Here is a 17,646-nt window from a genome sequence, read left to right on the forward strand (position 1 = left end):
CTTAAAAAACGAGACCTTCCCCGACTTAGATTGTGAATGAAAGCCTGTAGACTGATTTTTAAGTGAAGGACTCGGGACGTTTTTGCCGGGAAAATCAAAAGTGACGTTTATGCGCACTCCAGAGAACCTCTCTTGTATCTTCCGTTCTATGTTCTATTCCGTTCCTGCTTTTTCAATGTTCGGGATAATAGCGAAAGAGCTATTCTGTACAATAATGTAATTGTTTCATGCAAAGAAAATGGCTTATTTCAGACTAGAGTTTCACATAGTCAGATTTAGCCTATACTGTAGTAGGCTAAATCTCAAATGGGCCTACACTTTATAATCAAACTATCATAATAACAGTGTAATTTGAATTACCTTATCGACATGATGCCGTTGAATTGCGGAATATCCACATCACTATGATCAGATGCTTCTTAACGGCTGTTTTCTCACTGCTTTTCTCACTTTGTAATGATATCCAGAGGAAACCGCCAGCACATATTTACATTTTCATCTAAATGTCGCTGTCTGCAGCGTGGACGGTGTATATGTTCGTTAACAGTATATGGCTATATTTCCAATTTCTAAGAAAAAAATGGTGAAAGAATCACGTTAAGTCTCTTGTATGTTAGGATACTACCACGTGCGATCACGAGCAGTAAAGTTGCTGGCTGCAGTTCACTTAACGGCCACCGGTGTCGCTAATAACAAGGGTTTCTGAATTCGTCCCTTTAATAAACAGTGAAGCAGTTTTGTTGAAATATTCTAATTTCTAAGAAAGAATAATATGATCACGATCATCACACCAAACTACTTTAAAGGTTTTCTTTTCAAGCATTCCATTGTTTAATTCGATTTTTTTTCTTTATTATATTACCTAACATCTTTGAATTTATGTCCCCCAAAAAACATAAAAATGAATTTGACTTCAGAAATTACAACATGCTTATCACAGAACATTTGTATTCAAGTTGTTGTATGTGTGAATTAAAATTTTAATGTAGGCCTATTTATTTCACTGACCCAAATGCTGGGGTTGTGTAAGTGAGAACTGCAGTTAGTATCTTGATTGTCAAACAACAAAAAATATGGATTGGTCAGTTGCATTGGCTAAGATCTAAGGTAGAATTTGTTGTTTGTATCCCCAGCAGGGCTCTCTTCTCTGACCGCGGTGGGGGAGAGCGAGGGTGATGAGGGTGAGAAGAAGGGCTCCCCACTCGCCCCCCTGCCCACGTCAGGCTGCACCAGCATGCCAAGATCGATCTGGGGGGAGAGGAGAGGAGATGAGGGGTAGGTTTAGAAATTGTGTAGAAAGAGAGAGAGATATTAAGAGAGAGAATTAAGGGAAGTGGTTTACAGAGGGCAAGACAAGACAGAGTGAGAAAGACAGGACTACACTTGTCCAGTTGTGATCTCTTTCTCACCTCATGTTCCCTCGCTGACCAAAGGTCTGGAGAAAGTGAATCTCACAGTCCGTGGAAGACGTGGCAGAATCAAAGCCGGAAGAAGACCTTTAGTCTTTTTGCAGAAGAATCACTTCAAGCAAAAAACATATAACGACTTGCCCCTCATTGCCTTTAGGTTTGTAATCAAATTCAACAGGGATGTCAATACTTTTAGTAAAAAGACAATAGCAACATATGACTTTTCTTTGTCTGCTTTTAAAAAAAAAAAGTAACAACGTTTGTGCTGTAAAACATTAGTAGAAACCAAAGCCACTCAAAAGACAGGTCAAAATCAGACATAAGACAACAGAGATATTAATAAATAATGCGCTGTGATGGCAATGTGTCAAAAGCAGCTTCAGGAGGCTGAAACACTCAAGCCGGGGGTGAAGGCTGAGATAGGTGTGTGTGGATTTGAGTGTGTCGAGACGCCACAATGACCTCCGCACCAAATGGAACTTAAAGGTCATTTCCTAAGAGAACGGCTCTCGGTCTCAACTTGAGGACGAGACTTTTTCCCTCAGGAGAAATGAGTGCAGTAATATAGGAGGAGATTGGCCACACATCATTTTAGACACATACAGAAGATGTGTGATGTACAGCATATATATAGCCTGGGTAACTCCTAATCATAATTTCTTCAAAAATCTGTTTATTTTGTACATTTTTGTTCCACCCAAAATAAAGAATAAAGATGAACTTTTTATTTATTTCTGTTCAAATTTCAGTTTATTTTGTACAATTTCTGTTCACCCAAATTAATTATTTAAGAGCTTCTTTTTATTTTATTTCATTTTGTTGTTTTACTCATTGTGTTATACAATTTCTGTTCCCCAATAATTATTTTGTATTTTTTTCTCTCCAAACTTTATTTTGTACAGTTTCAGTATCCAAAATTAATCATTAAATGTACTGTTTTATTTTATTATTTGTTTACAGGTATGGATATCAGATCATTTAAAAAAAAACAATTAAGAATAACAATATAACTGTTTTGTTAAAGACAAACAAAAAATCTCTGCAACATAACCTTTTATGAAAAAATATCAGCCACGCTCTAAGATGAGTAAAAACCATGTAGTAAAAAATAAATAAAAATAGATATGACATTATCAGTGAATAATTTAAAAACAGCCCGAAGCATTATAAGGCTTGAGCCAATAAAGCAATAAGCAGAGGCGCAGTGGGTCATTTCTCATAAATTATTAGACAGTGAACCTACACATGTGGCAGAGATGCAATGACCCCAGCTGTTCAACTATTTAAAGAGCTTTTACTCACTGCAGAAGGCATTAAAGATAAATTGCACAATGAAATTATAGATCATATTTAACTTATGCATTTATGTGTACAGTATAGGTCACAAAAATACATTGAAAGATGCAATATGTTAAATATCTGTTCCACGTTTTCATTTGAGCTGATTTTAGAATTTATTATTAATGCAGTATTGGTTTTGGTCTAATTTTATATGATCAACATTTATCATGCAAACATTAAATATGGGTATTTGATGTGTAGGCTATATGCTAATTTGCATAATCTTTGCCCAATTAATTTTAATAATTGCTGAGTAAGCTCCAAATTTAAGTCAATTGAGCTGATATTCCAACTCATTACCTGTATAATGGTAAGAGCAAAGCTCGCCCTGCCAGCCACTATCAGCATAAACATATGAGACACATTGACAGCCTGTCTCAAATGATCCTGTCCTATGGCGGTCTATCTGTTACAAACGTAACAATATCAAATTACATCACATCACACTTCATCCTGGCTGATTTATTAGAATAAGCAAAAGGATGAAGGTAGACGACAGTGATTCTTTATATAGACAAGACGTTTGGACGTGACATTCAAATACTGCTCGCATGCAGATGTTGTTGAATTACAATTTTATTTAATAAAATATGAAGGTCGGCTAAAATGAGTTTCCTACTAAAAAAACTGTATTAAATCGCATCTATCGAAGGAAAAAAAGATCCGTTGTAAGCCAGTTCACTCCCTTGCCCTTAAACTACAAATCCCATGATGCACTAGCGACGCTTCCTGTTTTTGTCATGTGACCCAGTGTACGTAATAATGAACATCGCATGACTAGCTACGCTGGTTTATATTGTGCCAAATAACTAATTTGAGTGCAAAATAAAATTTATTTACGTTGTCGACCCACCATATATTGATAGACGAAGACCAAATCTGCCTTATTATAGCACATCTGGAGGCTGTATCATGGCGGAAGTGGAAGAGGAGGTAGGTTTCTCTAGGAAGAATCTGTTGTCAAATGACAGAAGCCTGTGAATATTAGTATATTGTTTCTGTATGTTTCATTTTTAAGGCATGTGGGCTATTCGAGGTACACTGTGTGTGCTGTGTATAGGATATTTTAAAGGAAGTAACGTTATTTTTAAGACGTGTTATTGAAGCTGTCAGGCTAACACGATACTTTGACACTTGACTTGACAACATATCACTGCCTACTCCTGCTAATGTTAATATCCCTGTTGAAAAATAAATTTAAAACTAGCTAAACTCGTTTAGTTGCTCTCCTAGACTGGACACTTTTGGACGCTTGTGCACTGGGCAGTCTGGGGGACCGTCTAAAATCAGCTGAGGGTTTTTCAGCAAGTTTACTGACAAAATGAAGAATACTTTAAATATAGGACTTTAAGATAATTACTGTTTTGTATGTTTTGGTGCAGCATTTCCCTTTAATACTAAATATTTTAACAGGAGTGTAGGAAATAAGTTAATATTTTCAGCAGAAGTGCATTACTTTTTCTCATATTAATACATCTTTCTGAAACATCTTTTTTTCAGGGAAGAAAACTAAGTGAAGAATCAACAGATGAATCAGAGGTAAAATCATGGACTGTGCAATTTATCTGAATAATCTATCTATTTTTGAAATGGATTAGATAACAACACATGAAACCAAATGGTATTTCATTTAAAGAATGATTGCAAAAAAATCTTTTTGCAAAAAAAATATTTTTAGGATTTGCATTCTAAAACTATAGATATAATGATTTAAATTATGATTTAAACTACTGTAAGCACGAAATGGAAGATTTTCTTCCCTATTGTAACGTACATCCGAGTGAAATGGCTTCTTGAACAAGAAAAAATGTAGGCTAGGACTTTTGTCCATCAGGAATTGATTGGAACATTGGATTGTTTGTTATTGCTGCAAACTCATGTCATGTGAATGACAGGTTGTCCCGCCCTCACGCCTCTAAAAATATGTCATCAGAGAAGAGATGTCATTGCAAGAGGAAGGGGAAATTATTTTGATTAAAGATTTCAAAGGTACATGAATAAAAAAATAATGGTGTGCATGGATAAATCATTTATAAATATAGTAAATACTGCAATATTCCATAGAAAATAAGAATAGCCAGCTTAGTCTTTAAGTGTCCAACTCAAATGCTTTTTTTGGGAGTGTACAGTCATGTAATTGTTATTTAACATGCTTAAAGATGAATCCTTTATCCTATATATAAAATAACAACTTGTAGCCCGTAACATATAATCCATGATGTACAATGAGAGCTACTGTAAAAGGTCATATTGCATTGTGGCCATTTTCTTGAGTGCAGCTTTAAGAAAATACTTTTGAAGTAGGATAGAGTTTGCCTTTAAGTGAGACAGTGAATGAAATGTCAAGTAGACATTCTAGTCCTCAATTCAAAATGAAAACAGGAAGAAAGAAACAACAGCCTTGCCCTCTTCGTAAATGAAATCTCAGTCCGTGGAGCAATCTGTCCTATCTCCTGTCCACAAACTGTCTTCTGCATGCACCTCGGAGAACATGATTGTATTTTCCTTGGAATAACTTTAAAGCACAGTTTGTTTTGTTCATAATTGTAGAGCTCTGTCTCTATCTCCTGATCTATCTCTCCTCAACACTTCCTGATGTGACCATGGGCGTCTTGAAGGCTTTGTGTAAATGTGATCTCAGATGGACCACAGCTTCACTGTAAACCCGAATAAGTTGGCAAAACTCAAAAAATGTAAGGCAATCAGTTGCCTCAAATTTTTTAAGTCAAGAAATTCAAAGTTTAAGTAAGCAGAACTGGCAGGTTTTTATTTTGTGCTTATACATTTTAATTGTTCTCAACTTGAAATGTTTGAGTACACTAATTCATACATTTAACTTAAAACTTTCATGTAATCTCAATGTGAACACTTTTATTAGTATAAACTTAGCTACCTTTAACAAGCTAGTTTGCTAACATACTAATTTGTTGACAATAGTATGTTAAACAGCACTTGTTGTATGAGTGCAGCAATATAAAGGTGAGCAACCATTAAAATTGCTAAGGAGCATCTTCTGGTGTGCGGACTCATTGTTTACCTTTGCAACTATCCTAAAACCAACATTAACAGAAATTCTTATAAATTAGCATAACAAAACATTAATCACTACTAAATCTCCCACTTAACATTAATATTGCACAAAAAAAAACCACATTATATGACACATAATTTTAGCATTTACTTTCCCTTTCGAGTGCTATCGGCAAAGCATGCTGGGAAATAGACATCCCAGCCGTTTCAGTCTAAATTAAAAGAAATAATTTCATAAAACTCAAAACAATGAAAAAGTTCAGTTCACTTAAAATATATCAGTTCTGTGAACTTGAAAGAAAAAGAAAGTGCTAAATACTCATAAAAGTTAATTTGACTGAACTAATTAGTTTAATTTAAGTTTGTCCTACTCAAACCAAGTAATTATGTTGAGCGTTAGTGTTTACAGTGTTCCGAGTCTTCCAAACTCATACTGAATGACATTTCTGGAGCTTGACAGTATTCATTACACCCCACACAAAGCCCGTCCAGCCTCATGAAAGAAGAACGCACCTCTCATGGCTTAAAGAAAACACACCACAGCTTCCAAATGTGATGCCATGCAGCAAAATGAGGAAAGATGCTTGTGGGGTTTGACATTAATCTGTTGTTTTGAGGCCTGATTCTTCGGTATAGTGTTCCAACAAAGTTTGTAACTAAAGACAGAGACAGAATGAGGAATGAGCAAAAGAGGAGAGTGTGGATGGTCACACCACTCCAGAAAAGGGGCAATTAAAGACAGACTTCCCTTCATCCCCTGCTCCCAAGGGCACCAATTAGGAGCGGCAGGGAATGAGGCACAACACTCATCCACCACATCGCGTGGCGATGGCAAACACTAACAAGAGGAAGAAATTATGGGATACGAAACAGGAGAGATATTATCCACCCCTCCCCACCGTAGAAAGTTTGTCAGGATTTCTCCCTCCTCTCTCTCCGTCTCTCCGTCCCTGTCTGTAATGGCTTTGTGGACCATGACAAATGCTCAGGCATTAGAAATTTCACATCTGGACACAACAGGAAATGGACAATGGAGGTGTTTGTGATGAGGAGAAAGTTTGATAAAATGAAACTACCCAATCTGTCAATCTGCCTGTGGTCGAAATCATAGTTGTCCAAAAATAAAAAGAATATATATAAATATATTCTCTGTATGTGTAAATATATTTGTGTATATTTCGACTGTTCAAAAGTTTGGTGTCAGTAAGATTAATATAATTATAATGTAATGCATATTATAACAAATAACTATATCTATTTGACTATAATTTCAAATAATTTAGTAATTTGAAGTAAATTAAATTAAATTTGATCCAAAGCTGAATTTTCACCATTATTACTCCAGTCTTCAGTCTCACATGATCCTTCAGAAATCATTCTAATATACTGATTTGGCACTGACTGAAACATTTCTTATTATTTTCAATGTTGAAAACAGTTGTGCTGCTAATATTTTTTTGTGGAAACCGTAATACATTTTTTCCTTGATGAATTGAAAGTTCAAAAGAACAATATTTTTTAACAATGTAAAAGTCTTTACTGTCACTTTTGATCAATTGAATGCATCCTTGCTGAATAAAACTATTATTTATAATTAATAATTCATCAAACAGAAATAAGATAACTAACTAAAGCCAAAGAAGCTAAAGTTCAGCTAAATGTTTCATAGTTTGTCCCGCATTATAAAGTATTTGCAGTGTAATCATCATAAATTAATAAATACATTAATACACATGTTATTGGCCAGGCTTGAAATGTAGCACTCAATTTGAAATAGTTGGTGGGAAGCTAATAATTAATTAAATCATCAAAATGCACAAATAAAATAACTAAATAGTTTTAAAATAATAATAATCAAAATAATAAAATGTTCTAAAAACATATTTACCTCGGTCATGTTACCATTACAGTTTTGTACAATCGCTAAGACTAAGATTTTTATTTCAATATTTAGTTTGAATATACTTTTCAAAACTTTTAAACTTAACATAATACAAAAATGAATAAGACAGCAATTTGCTACATTACTACAGTAATACTACTGATATATATTCTGAATCTAAAAACTGAAACACGATCAAAACAATGAGATGTTGCTGAACTACAATTTCTTTCTATTTCATTACTATATACAAAAGAGGACCAACATGGACCGTGTAACATACTGTATACTGCAGTGAATTATAAACAATTTAGAACTGTCATTCTTGTTTTGTAAAGAAACATTACAAAAGAAAACATTGTATAACGCGACCTGTTTAGGTTGTTGTTTTATGAGTGACAAAGTGCGTTTGATGAGTGACAACCTTTGCTATTTTTATGAAGGAATTAGTCGATTTGAGACATATATGAAGTTTTGGTAGTTTTAATGCAATTTGAATGTGAAATGGACTGCTGTGCCAAGATGAAATTTGGTTTGGAGAACTGTGTGAGGCGTTTTGAATAAGTGACCTAAGTATCGGGAAATGTGTCCTATATATTGTATAAAGCACTATATAAATAAAGGTGACTTGACTTAAGTCTCAAGCGGTCCTTTAAAGGAGCTGTATGTAAGAAATGTATTTCAATTAATCATAAAATGGCCCTGATATGTCACTAGACATTAAGAAATCATGTTCATTTCAAATACTTATATCACTGACAACAGTAGTACGGCCAGGATATTGTCATTTAAAAAGTGAAGTTGCAGCCCTCAACTAATGTTGATGTTGTCATCTTGTGTTTTGGCCTGATGCTCCACCCTCCACCTATCTACCAATCACAAAATCAGTAGTGTTTCGGCATCCGGGTTGCCAGCTCTGCTCTAGTTACCACAGCTACGTAGCAGCCTACGTTCCTGCTGGATCCTGCAGCCTATCTGGCAACCTCGAGTCAGGGGGAGGGGGAGGGGATACACCGCTCTACAGTAATTTGAAAGTGATTGCAGTACCAGTTTTGGCCACAATCTTACATATGGCTCCTTTAAGGAAATATTTTAGGTCAAAAGGGTTCGGTTGACAAAAAAGTTTAGACATCCTTGTACTATGAATCAGGGTCCCATTAACATTCATGCTTAATTATTACTGGATATCTGGTAAGACTAATGAATTGCACCATAATAAATATAAGAGAATAAAATGCTAAATGGATAATATTTTGAACACATGTATGAATGTGTGAATCAATTGTGTATTCTGTGGAAGATTCCAAACTAATGAAGGATGGGTGTGTTTGTGTTTGTTCAGGAGGAGGACACTGAGGAGGAGCCTAAACTGAAGTACGAGAGGCTGACCAATGGCGTGACAGAGGTCTTGCAGAAGGATGCGGCCAGCTGCATGACGGTGCATGACAAGGTCCTCAGAAACTTTTTAGCAAGACATGATGTGCATATACAGTTTGTTTTAATGTATTTCAGATAGCACAGATAAAGAATCTGAAATAAATTGAACTGATTTAAATTATAAACTTAATTGCAACTTGAATTCAGTGTTTAAAATCGAATTGTAGATTATTTTAATAGATTTATTATAAAATTCAAAAATCAGATCCTTTTTTTAAATTCTTAAATGCAGAGAAATCTGGGAGCTTTTAATTGTTATTAATAACTAAAAAAAAAAAAAAAAAAGGTGCTGCCTTAAATTTCTAAGGACAATCAAATTGAATGTTGAAGTCATTTCAACTTAAATAAAACTGACTTAAAAAAATTCAGATTCAAAAAAGTTGAATCTTGTATAGCTTATAAAAAAAAGTTAAATTTAATTTAAAATATATATATATATTGTCATAACTTCTTCATCTAATTTTTACAGCGTGTTATTATTATTTATTTTTTATAACACTCTTGTATAATACTGAATATAGCATTTTTGACTCCACACCATCATTTTCTCAGAGAGGTGCTTGCGCACAAACGCTCACGGGTCACCACCCTTTCGCTAATTTTCCTGTTTATTTCCTCTGCTTTTAGATTTCTCTTTCTTTTTTTGCCCGTCTTCTTTCAGGTTTTTTCCTGGGTTTGATATTTTTGTTGGTGGAGCATTCTACGCGGGCTGGTTAATCGTCATGGCAGCCGGTTCACTCATGCACGGACGCTGTGGAGGAATAGTCATACCTAGTTATGTCTCCTCACCTGATGTTTTATTAACCGCTATTGATTTTAAATCCCTCCCCTCTTTTCCTGCTTTTCCCTGGGGACTTCCTCCTCCTTTTCCTCCTCTTCCATCTCTCCAAAAAAAAAAAAGGCAAGCTTGCAAGAAGAGGAGACGTTGAAAAGCTGAATTTCAAATGAGAGTCCCCCCTTTTTTCACTCTTTCACCTTCTTTCACATCTCTATCGTTCTCTCCTTCCGTCTCTTCCCTTGTAGTCTTTTATGTGTGCGCGCCAATGTGCATTCCGGCACCTAGACACACAAGAGCACCACCTGCCTAATGTTTCCTCATATTTTAAGTGCCAGGATTCCGAATTTCATTTCAGCAATTCCATTTTGATAAATCCCTTTAAGAGCTACTGAGGCTGGTGAGGCCACCCCTTTTATTTATTTATTTTTGTCTGATTTTATTTGGGGAGATTGCGGGGGGTTTTGTTGGACATGCTCGGCTGTGCCTGTAAATATAAGCATTTCATTATAGACTGCAGTGAAGCATGGGGCGGCTCGGTGTGCTGCGACAGGGAAAGGTCTGTGCATGTGTAAGCAGGTGTGTGTGTGTGTATATATGTGTTTGGACACAGGGTAACCTCAGTTTCAGAGATGGACTCATTCTGTGTGTGTTTTATGGATGCTTTTGTAAAGCTAGGTCCACTTTTCAGCTGGCAGAGCAATAGACCCAAATCTGCATGGATGTCAAACCAATTTTAGATTGCTGGTCGGACTGGACTGAACATCACCTTATGTGGCCTGATTTCATTTTATTCGTTTAACCTTAATGACACTATGCAGAGCACATGCACAATGCATTCTCTTCTGGGGCTAATAAAATCCTAAATCAAATTTATGCTGCTCTAATAACCAGTATTTCTGTAACAAAAGGGGGGACATTGAATTGACCAATTTCAGTCACAAGGGGCATTTAGATAGGAATTAGCATACATATGAAATTGGTAACTAAGAAATATAACACAATCACATAATCAAACAATAACAAGGAAACAATAACTCACCTAATAAGGTAAATGAAAGGGAACATTAGCAAAAACTCATTTTAATTACATCCCCAGGCCTGATTTTTAGTCAAACTTAGAGGAATCAATATTAACGTGTGACATCTAATAATCAGTGAAGACTTTGAAACACATACATTTAAATATTTAATATTAATATTGATTCTAGTATTTTTTTAATTATACTTGTCCTAGTGAATTTTTGCTGTTGGACAGTTGTTTCATCCACTAATCCATATTCAGCTGAAAAAGTATTAAAGTAAAAATTTACTTTACTTTGTTACCGCACATTAAACAATTCATCCAAAACTGATAAACAAGCTGAATGGAACGATGTTTCTAGATCTAATAAATAAAACACTAGATCTTCTTAAAACACGTTCCTGGTCTCACTTCAAATGATTCATTAATGTGTTTGTTTGTAATCTTTAATGAAGGCATAATACTCTAACTTGATCTGACTCTTAAAATGAATTTTCTGCTGACATCACCTAGAGCTCTTTATAAGCCCCGCCCCTCAAACCACCTGTCACTATACACTATCATATTAATTGCTGATTGATAAAATTAAAGTTTTTCATTTGTTTGTATATCTAGCTTCAGTTAGAAAATTTATCAGATTGCAATTGTCTTCAGTGAATAAATGGAAATGCATGCAATATTTAGGATTTGGAGTAAGTAGCTTTCAACAAACTTGTAATAACGATTGGTGTGTGAGATTTATAATTATAACATAATTTATAATTTGCTCCTTGACTGTCCAAACTGTAAATGCTGAATTGGTTTGTGGTGATACTGGCAATTCACAAGAGAAAATAGGAAAAGTTTTCATATGTTAAACTCTGAAATGTAATTGCATTAGTCTGACAGGCAGAGTGTTGGTGTAGAGGGCAGAGATGTGTGACCTGTGGTGCATATATTATGTTGAAGCGTTTTGATATGTCGAGGGAAAAAACGCTATTTCACACTGGGCCGCTCTGATAAATAGGCTTTCCTGTCCTCCAGCAATTTCACACTTTTTGCCCCCGAAGGGTCCAGCCGAAACCACACACACAAACACACACTCTCACATGCACGCACAAACACTGAGGCCTCGCAGCCATGCCTGGTAAAGCTCATTTTTAATGCCTCCTCCACAGCTTTTAACTCTGTATAAGTGCATGATGTCCCGTGGTTTTCACTTGTGTGTCTTGTGTGTTTGTGTCCTCTGTTGCCTTCAGTTCCTGGCTCTTGGGACACACTTTGGGAAGGTTTACCTTCTGGATATCCAAGGAAATGTTACACAGAAGTTTGAAATTGTAAGTCTGAAATTATCTCGTGTGATTGATTGTTATAGATCTTTCAGATGTTATAGATGCCATGTTATGTCTGATTACATGATGTGACTGTTTCTCCATCCTCTGTTCTCTTTTATCCTTATAGAGTCCAGTGAAAATAAACCAGATTAGTTTGGATGAGAGCGGTGATCATGTTGGCGTCTGCTCTGAGGATGGAAAGGTGAGAATTTCCTTCATTCACTACAGCTCCCATTGCTCTTTAACTTCCTTTATTAGTCCTTTACGACCCATCAATCATAGCCCAATCTAATCCAAACCCTAACCCTCAGTGTATTCATAAAAAAAATCAGAGGGCAGTGACTTATCAATCAGTACTTCCAGGCTTAATTCCTGAACCCTTCTCCTAAAATCAAAGGGCAATGATTGGTTGATAAGAATGTTGCTCCAGGACAAACTATTTTGATCCAGAAACAAGTTCTGCTTCTGTAAATCATATTACACATTACTTATCAGAACTAAGTTACCTAGTTAGGTTGCTTGTCAAAATAGGAAGCTAGGTCAGATTGGTCTGAAATCATAATCGCGGAAATTAGGCAATGAATTGATTGAAATATTTTTGTATATGTTATATTATGGCAGCAGAAAGTTATTGATGATGGAAAAGAATAATAATGAACACATATATATCCAGACAGACCGTCACCATACCATACACTAGGCAAGGCAAGGTTTATTTATTCATATTTTTAATTTAAGTATTTATTTTTCATGCACAGTGGTAATTCAAAGTGCTTTACACAAAGATGATTAGTCATTAAAATAAAGAAAATAAATAAATAATTATAAAACAAGTAAGAAATAAAAATGGAAGAGTTGGATGAATTAATTAAAATGAAATAAAGTTATACATTAAAAGGAAAATAAATAAGAGACATGCAGTACATAAAAATACGTCTGTAAAAGTGATCAGTTGACTTAACTTAATAATTTTAAGGCAACGGGTTTCTTAATTATTTTTTTTAAGTAAATGAACTTCATGCTTAATCGAAAAAAATTAAGTAATGTGGAATGTCAAGATTTGTCAACTGAACACTTTTTACAGTGTGTAATGAGTTTGTACACTTTCAGCAAAGTGTGCAAGATTGCAGTTGAATCATGCAAATCACATTCAGCACTAATTCTTGTGTGTTTATATCATTACATGATTTGCAGGTTTATTTAGTGAATTGGGTGCTAAATGGACAGCATGCGCAATTCTCAGTGAATTTCCTCATGAGAATCTAGGAACTTGTTTACTTGAGTTTTCATATCTTTCTCTGTTTGCAAGAGATGATGCAGTGCCTGTCTTCCTACTCAATACCAGCTCCGTCAACTCTGACACCTGCAGAAACAGCGTGTGTGCATTTGGTCCATCTTAAAAATGTGTGGTTAAAAAAAGAACACCTTTCCTCCACGATCCTCCATCTATCTGCTCATTGATCATGAGCCGGCTGTTATCAGTCCACGGAGGCTAATCATCAGCACCTTGTGTGGCTTTCTCAGGCTGATCTGTGGCGTGATAGACCACGTCTATCCCTGTTCCTATGGCAAAGTGAGATCTTGTCGCACATACACCAATTAAAATCGATATGGAGGCCATTGTTCGCTCCTCTGCACTGTTGAGCCCAGCTTACCGACTGCTTTGCTACCATTGGTACACAAAATATGATACCTTTTTTTAAGAGGATGAGTGTTTGAAGCATCTTTTTTTTCATTATTCGTTCCCCCCCCGAGAAATACAAACTGCGCTTTGAAAATTAACTTAGTCTTATTATGTTGTCTGACCTGAAAGGGAAACATATGAACAATTCAAATTCAGTAGTTTCCGAAGTAAAATAGGACGCAACCGACGTTTCATGAACAAACTTGTGATAAAGATGGTGTGTTAGCTTTAAAATATAGTTTATCATTTGCTCCTAGACTGTCCAAACTGTAAAACTAGAACTTAAATTTAATTTATCTAATTAGTTCAGTTTTCTTAATGACATAAATGTTGAAGTGGTTAGTGGTGATATTGGCAGTTCACAAGATACAATGGTGAATGTTTTTGTACATTAAATGGAGGGCATTGTTCTCTTCTCTGCACTGTTAATCCAAACTGCACTTACCGACTGCTTTGCTACCCTTGTTATGCAAAATATGACAAATTTCTTAAGAGAAAGAGTCTTTGAATAGGGTTTTTCCAAAACGTAGAAACTCCACTTTGAAATTTATGATTTTAAGATTAGCTAAGTATGTTGCCTGACCAGAAAAGGGAACATGAACAGTTCAAAGTCAGTAGTTTCGTTTCCAAACCATCATCTTAAATGTGAGAGGATACTTTACTTTTCAATAGTGGTTTTTTTTTGAGAGCTCACAGCAATTTTTTCCCCGCTTGTTTCATACAGACAGGTGTAGGTGAAATGTTGTGTTAAGGCTTGTTTGTAGCCGTCGGGGACTGCAGCACAGCTAGCGAATAAGCTGGTAGCATAAAAGCATGCGAGGGCAGAAAGAGTTGACCTTTCCACTAATTGGGAGTCTGGCAGATGGTTAACTAGCCGGCTACATGGTTTGATGCTTTGCCCAAGTCAACTGTTAGCTCAGAACGCATCTCTGGACCACAGCGGTTTTACCTTTTAAAAGACATATCTGTCTCTCTTTCTCAATTTCTCTCTCATCTTTTTCAGGTGCAAGTGTTCGGCCTGTACACCAGGGAGGGCTTCCACGAAAACTTTGACTGTCCGATCAAGGTAAATTATTGCTGTTAATGTGAGTCGTCGGTCCCCCGGCAATGTTTTTGCTGCCTGATGGGAAATAGCCCTTTGATTTCGATTTCCTGTCACAGCAAGCATTGATAATTCTCGAAAACAATGTAATTTCAGCCTGCTACCTGTCTTAATTGATTTCTCCAGGGTGTTTCATATCATGCATGAGCCGCCTGTTTGTTGAGCATGAGTGATGTCACCTATGGCACACATAAAGAGAGCCTTTGCTGTCATTTTTTTTATATCGATACTTTTGTGTATTGGACTGTGAGGATCAATCCTTTAACTTTTCCTGGGCTAAAAAGGATTTTATTGAGCATGTTTTCTGACTGGATGCAGTCTAACCCCCTCTGAGGCACTATATGGCTTTAGAAATACTGGAGTGGACATTGATATTAACTCAGGTATTGCCGTAAACTAAAATGAAATCCCTTGTTCAATTCTAGGTTATGGCTCTACACCCTCAGTTCATCAAGTCCAACAACAAACAGTTTGTGACTGGAGGAAATAAGGTGAGTCCAGTTTCAGAATCACCTGTGTTTGGAGGCACAGCTTTGAATCTGGTCTACGCTATGCCTGGATTCTATTCCCCTCACTGTATACAAGAAGTTCCTCCCTCTCTACATTTACAAAAAACACATTTATTTTCCAAATCTTTATATAAATAAACTTTTATAGGACTCCAATCACTCAGAAGCTGATCAAACTTTCAAATGCACATGCTCCAGAACCTTGAGCCCTGGTGCTCGTGGGAAATTTTGGTCGGTATCTGGTCTGCGTCAGGTCCCAATCACACACGTTTAGTGGTTAGTGCCGATGCTCTCGAAATTTTGATTCTTGGTGCTCAAACGGGAGATGCAGGTTCGAATCCAGTCTAAGTCATTTTCTATTTCCCATCTCCACTAAACTCTCTGACTCACGCACGTCATTGACGGTTTGAACCAGGATCACTATCTTTCAAAAGTTTGGGATCAATACTATTAATACTTTTAAAGGGCACATTAAATTGTTTAAAAGTGAAAGTAAACTCTTTAAAATCATACTAAAATGTTCTATTTCAAATAAATGCTGTTATTTTGAACAGCATTTATTTGAAATAGCTCATTTAAATAAATAAAAAATTAAAATAGGAAACAGTTACTGTAAATTGTAATAATATTTCACAATATTACTGTTTTACTGTATTATTGATCAAATAAACGCAGTGAGCATTAGAGGCTTCTTTCAAAAACCTTTTTAAAAAACCAACCCCAAACTTTTGAACGGTAGTGTAAATATTTAAGATTGGGTGCAGGGTTATTGTATATAAAATATAAAAATCCTTTATTGAAAATGACACATTATTTAACCACTGTTCTGAATTTTGAAAGGAAGTTTGAATGCCTTAATAAAACAAAAAATAAAAACAAAAGCCACATTCATGCCTGGAGTCTAAACATATATTTTGTGGTCTCCATCATTTGATGCTCTTGAGGTTTCAACACGAGGGTTAAGCTAAATTATTAGAATGAAATCATTTTTTGTCGCGTTGAGTGCCGTGTATAGTGGTTACTCAAACTGAAACTGTTCGGCATGAAACGCTCTTACCATCTCGGCCTTACATCGAGGTCAACATCAGGGAGAGAGAGAGAGAGAGAGAGAGAGAGAGAGAGAGAGAGAGTGGTCCATTTTCTCCAAAGTGTTGTTCACAAGAGAGATGTTGTCTCTTCTTGCGCAATAAATAACTGTCATTACGTAGAGTGCCATAGTCTTCGCAACATGTAGAACACTCTTTGGCTTATGGACTAAACAAATACGCTCATTTTTCAAAGGACACAATGCTACCAACCCAAGATGCCATAGTCTGATACATTCCAGACGCCCATACATCTATAGAAATGAAAACAGGGTTTGGGTCTGTCGTAAAAGCTCTTAGAAGTTGTTGATCTGTTTGCATGCAGTGATCAGACGTCTTGTGGCTGGAAAAAACTTCAATTGTTGAAAAAGTGAATTTGAATGAATTCCACTGGTTCTTTGTAAAGTGGACTGTTAGAGATTTTGTTGAGATGTACAAATCTTGGAGTAGACTCACAAATAGAGTCTTCTCAATTTCTGTAAATCATAGATTTTTATCCACCGTGCCACGATTGATTCACATAAAATGGCTCCACCACCGTCACTGCATTGTGCTTATCAGAAGCAATTAACGGCGTCCATTGTGCGCCACAGTGGCCAAGTCCTCTGCATTTTCCTCCCACTTCTTCTTGTTTCCTTCTCTCTCCCTGGCTTAAGGTCTCCATAATGCAGCCCTGCCATGAAAATCAATACGGCTTCCACTGAAGACGCATCTTGTCAAAGGCAATTCAATTCCGTCTGCTCGGCTCTTGGAGTGTCATCTCCTATTGCTGCGCTGTGATCTGTTAACATGGCCAAAAGTGTAGAACTGAAGCGACATTGAACCGTCTTTCCTTTTCAGTCACTTTCTCCGCAGTCAGGTCAGGTTGGCTGCGTGTGATTGTGCGTGCCGTTTTTGACACTTTTCGATTCAAGGTTATCCGCCAAGTGCATTGTCGCTTTCTGCATGTGATTATTATCACAAAATCCTTCAGAAAATTTCGTTTTTTTGCACCAATAATGTCAGAGAATCGCAGACTTATCAAAGTAAACCAAAACGTTAAACACCTTTTAATT

The 17,646-nt window shown here is 36.1% G+C and overlaps 1 protein-coding gene across 1 annotated transcript in view; it reads left to right on the forward strand.

Moving 5' to 3' along the window:
• Positions 1 to 3,481: 3,481 nt before the first annotated feature.
• vps41 (VPS41 subunit of HOPS complex) overlaps positions 3,482 to 17,646 on the forward strand; it is a 28,248-nt gene continuing 14,083 nt past the window's right edge. The window contains exons 1-7 of the mRNA XM_084102528.1: positions 3,482 to 3,683; positions 4,251 to 4,289; positions 9,005 to 9,112; positions 12,137 to 12,214; positions 12,339 to 12,413; positions 14,899 to 14,961; positions 15,423 to 15,488. Coding sequence (XP_083958654.1) covers positions 3,663 to 3,683; positions 4,251 to 4,289; positions 9,005 to 9,112; positions 12,137 to 12,214; positions 12,339 to 12,413; positions 14,899 to 14,961; positions 15,423 to 15,488 — 450 coding nt within the window. The 5' untranslated portion in view covers positions 3,482 to 3,662. The remainder of the gene's footprint in view (positions 3,684 to 4,250; positions 4,290 to 9,004; positions 9,113 to 12,136; positions 12,215 to 12,338; positions 12,414 to 14,898; positions 14,962 to 15,422; positions 15,489 to 17,646) is intronic.

Source organism: Abramis brama (assembly GCF_963993115.1).
Source record: "Abramis brama genome assembly, chromosome: 24".
Lineage (NCBI taxonomy): Eukaryota > Metazoa > Chordata > Actinopteri > Cypriniformes > Leuciscidae > Abramis > Abramis brama.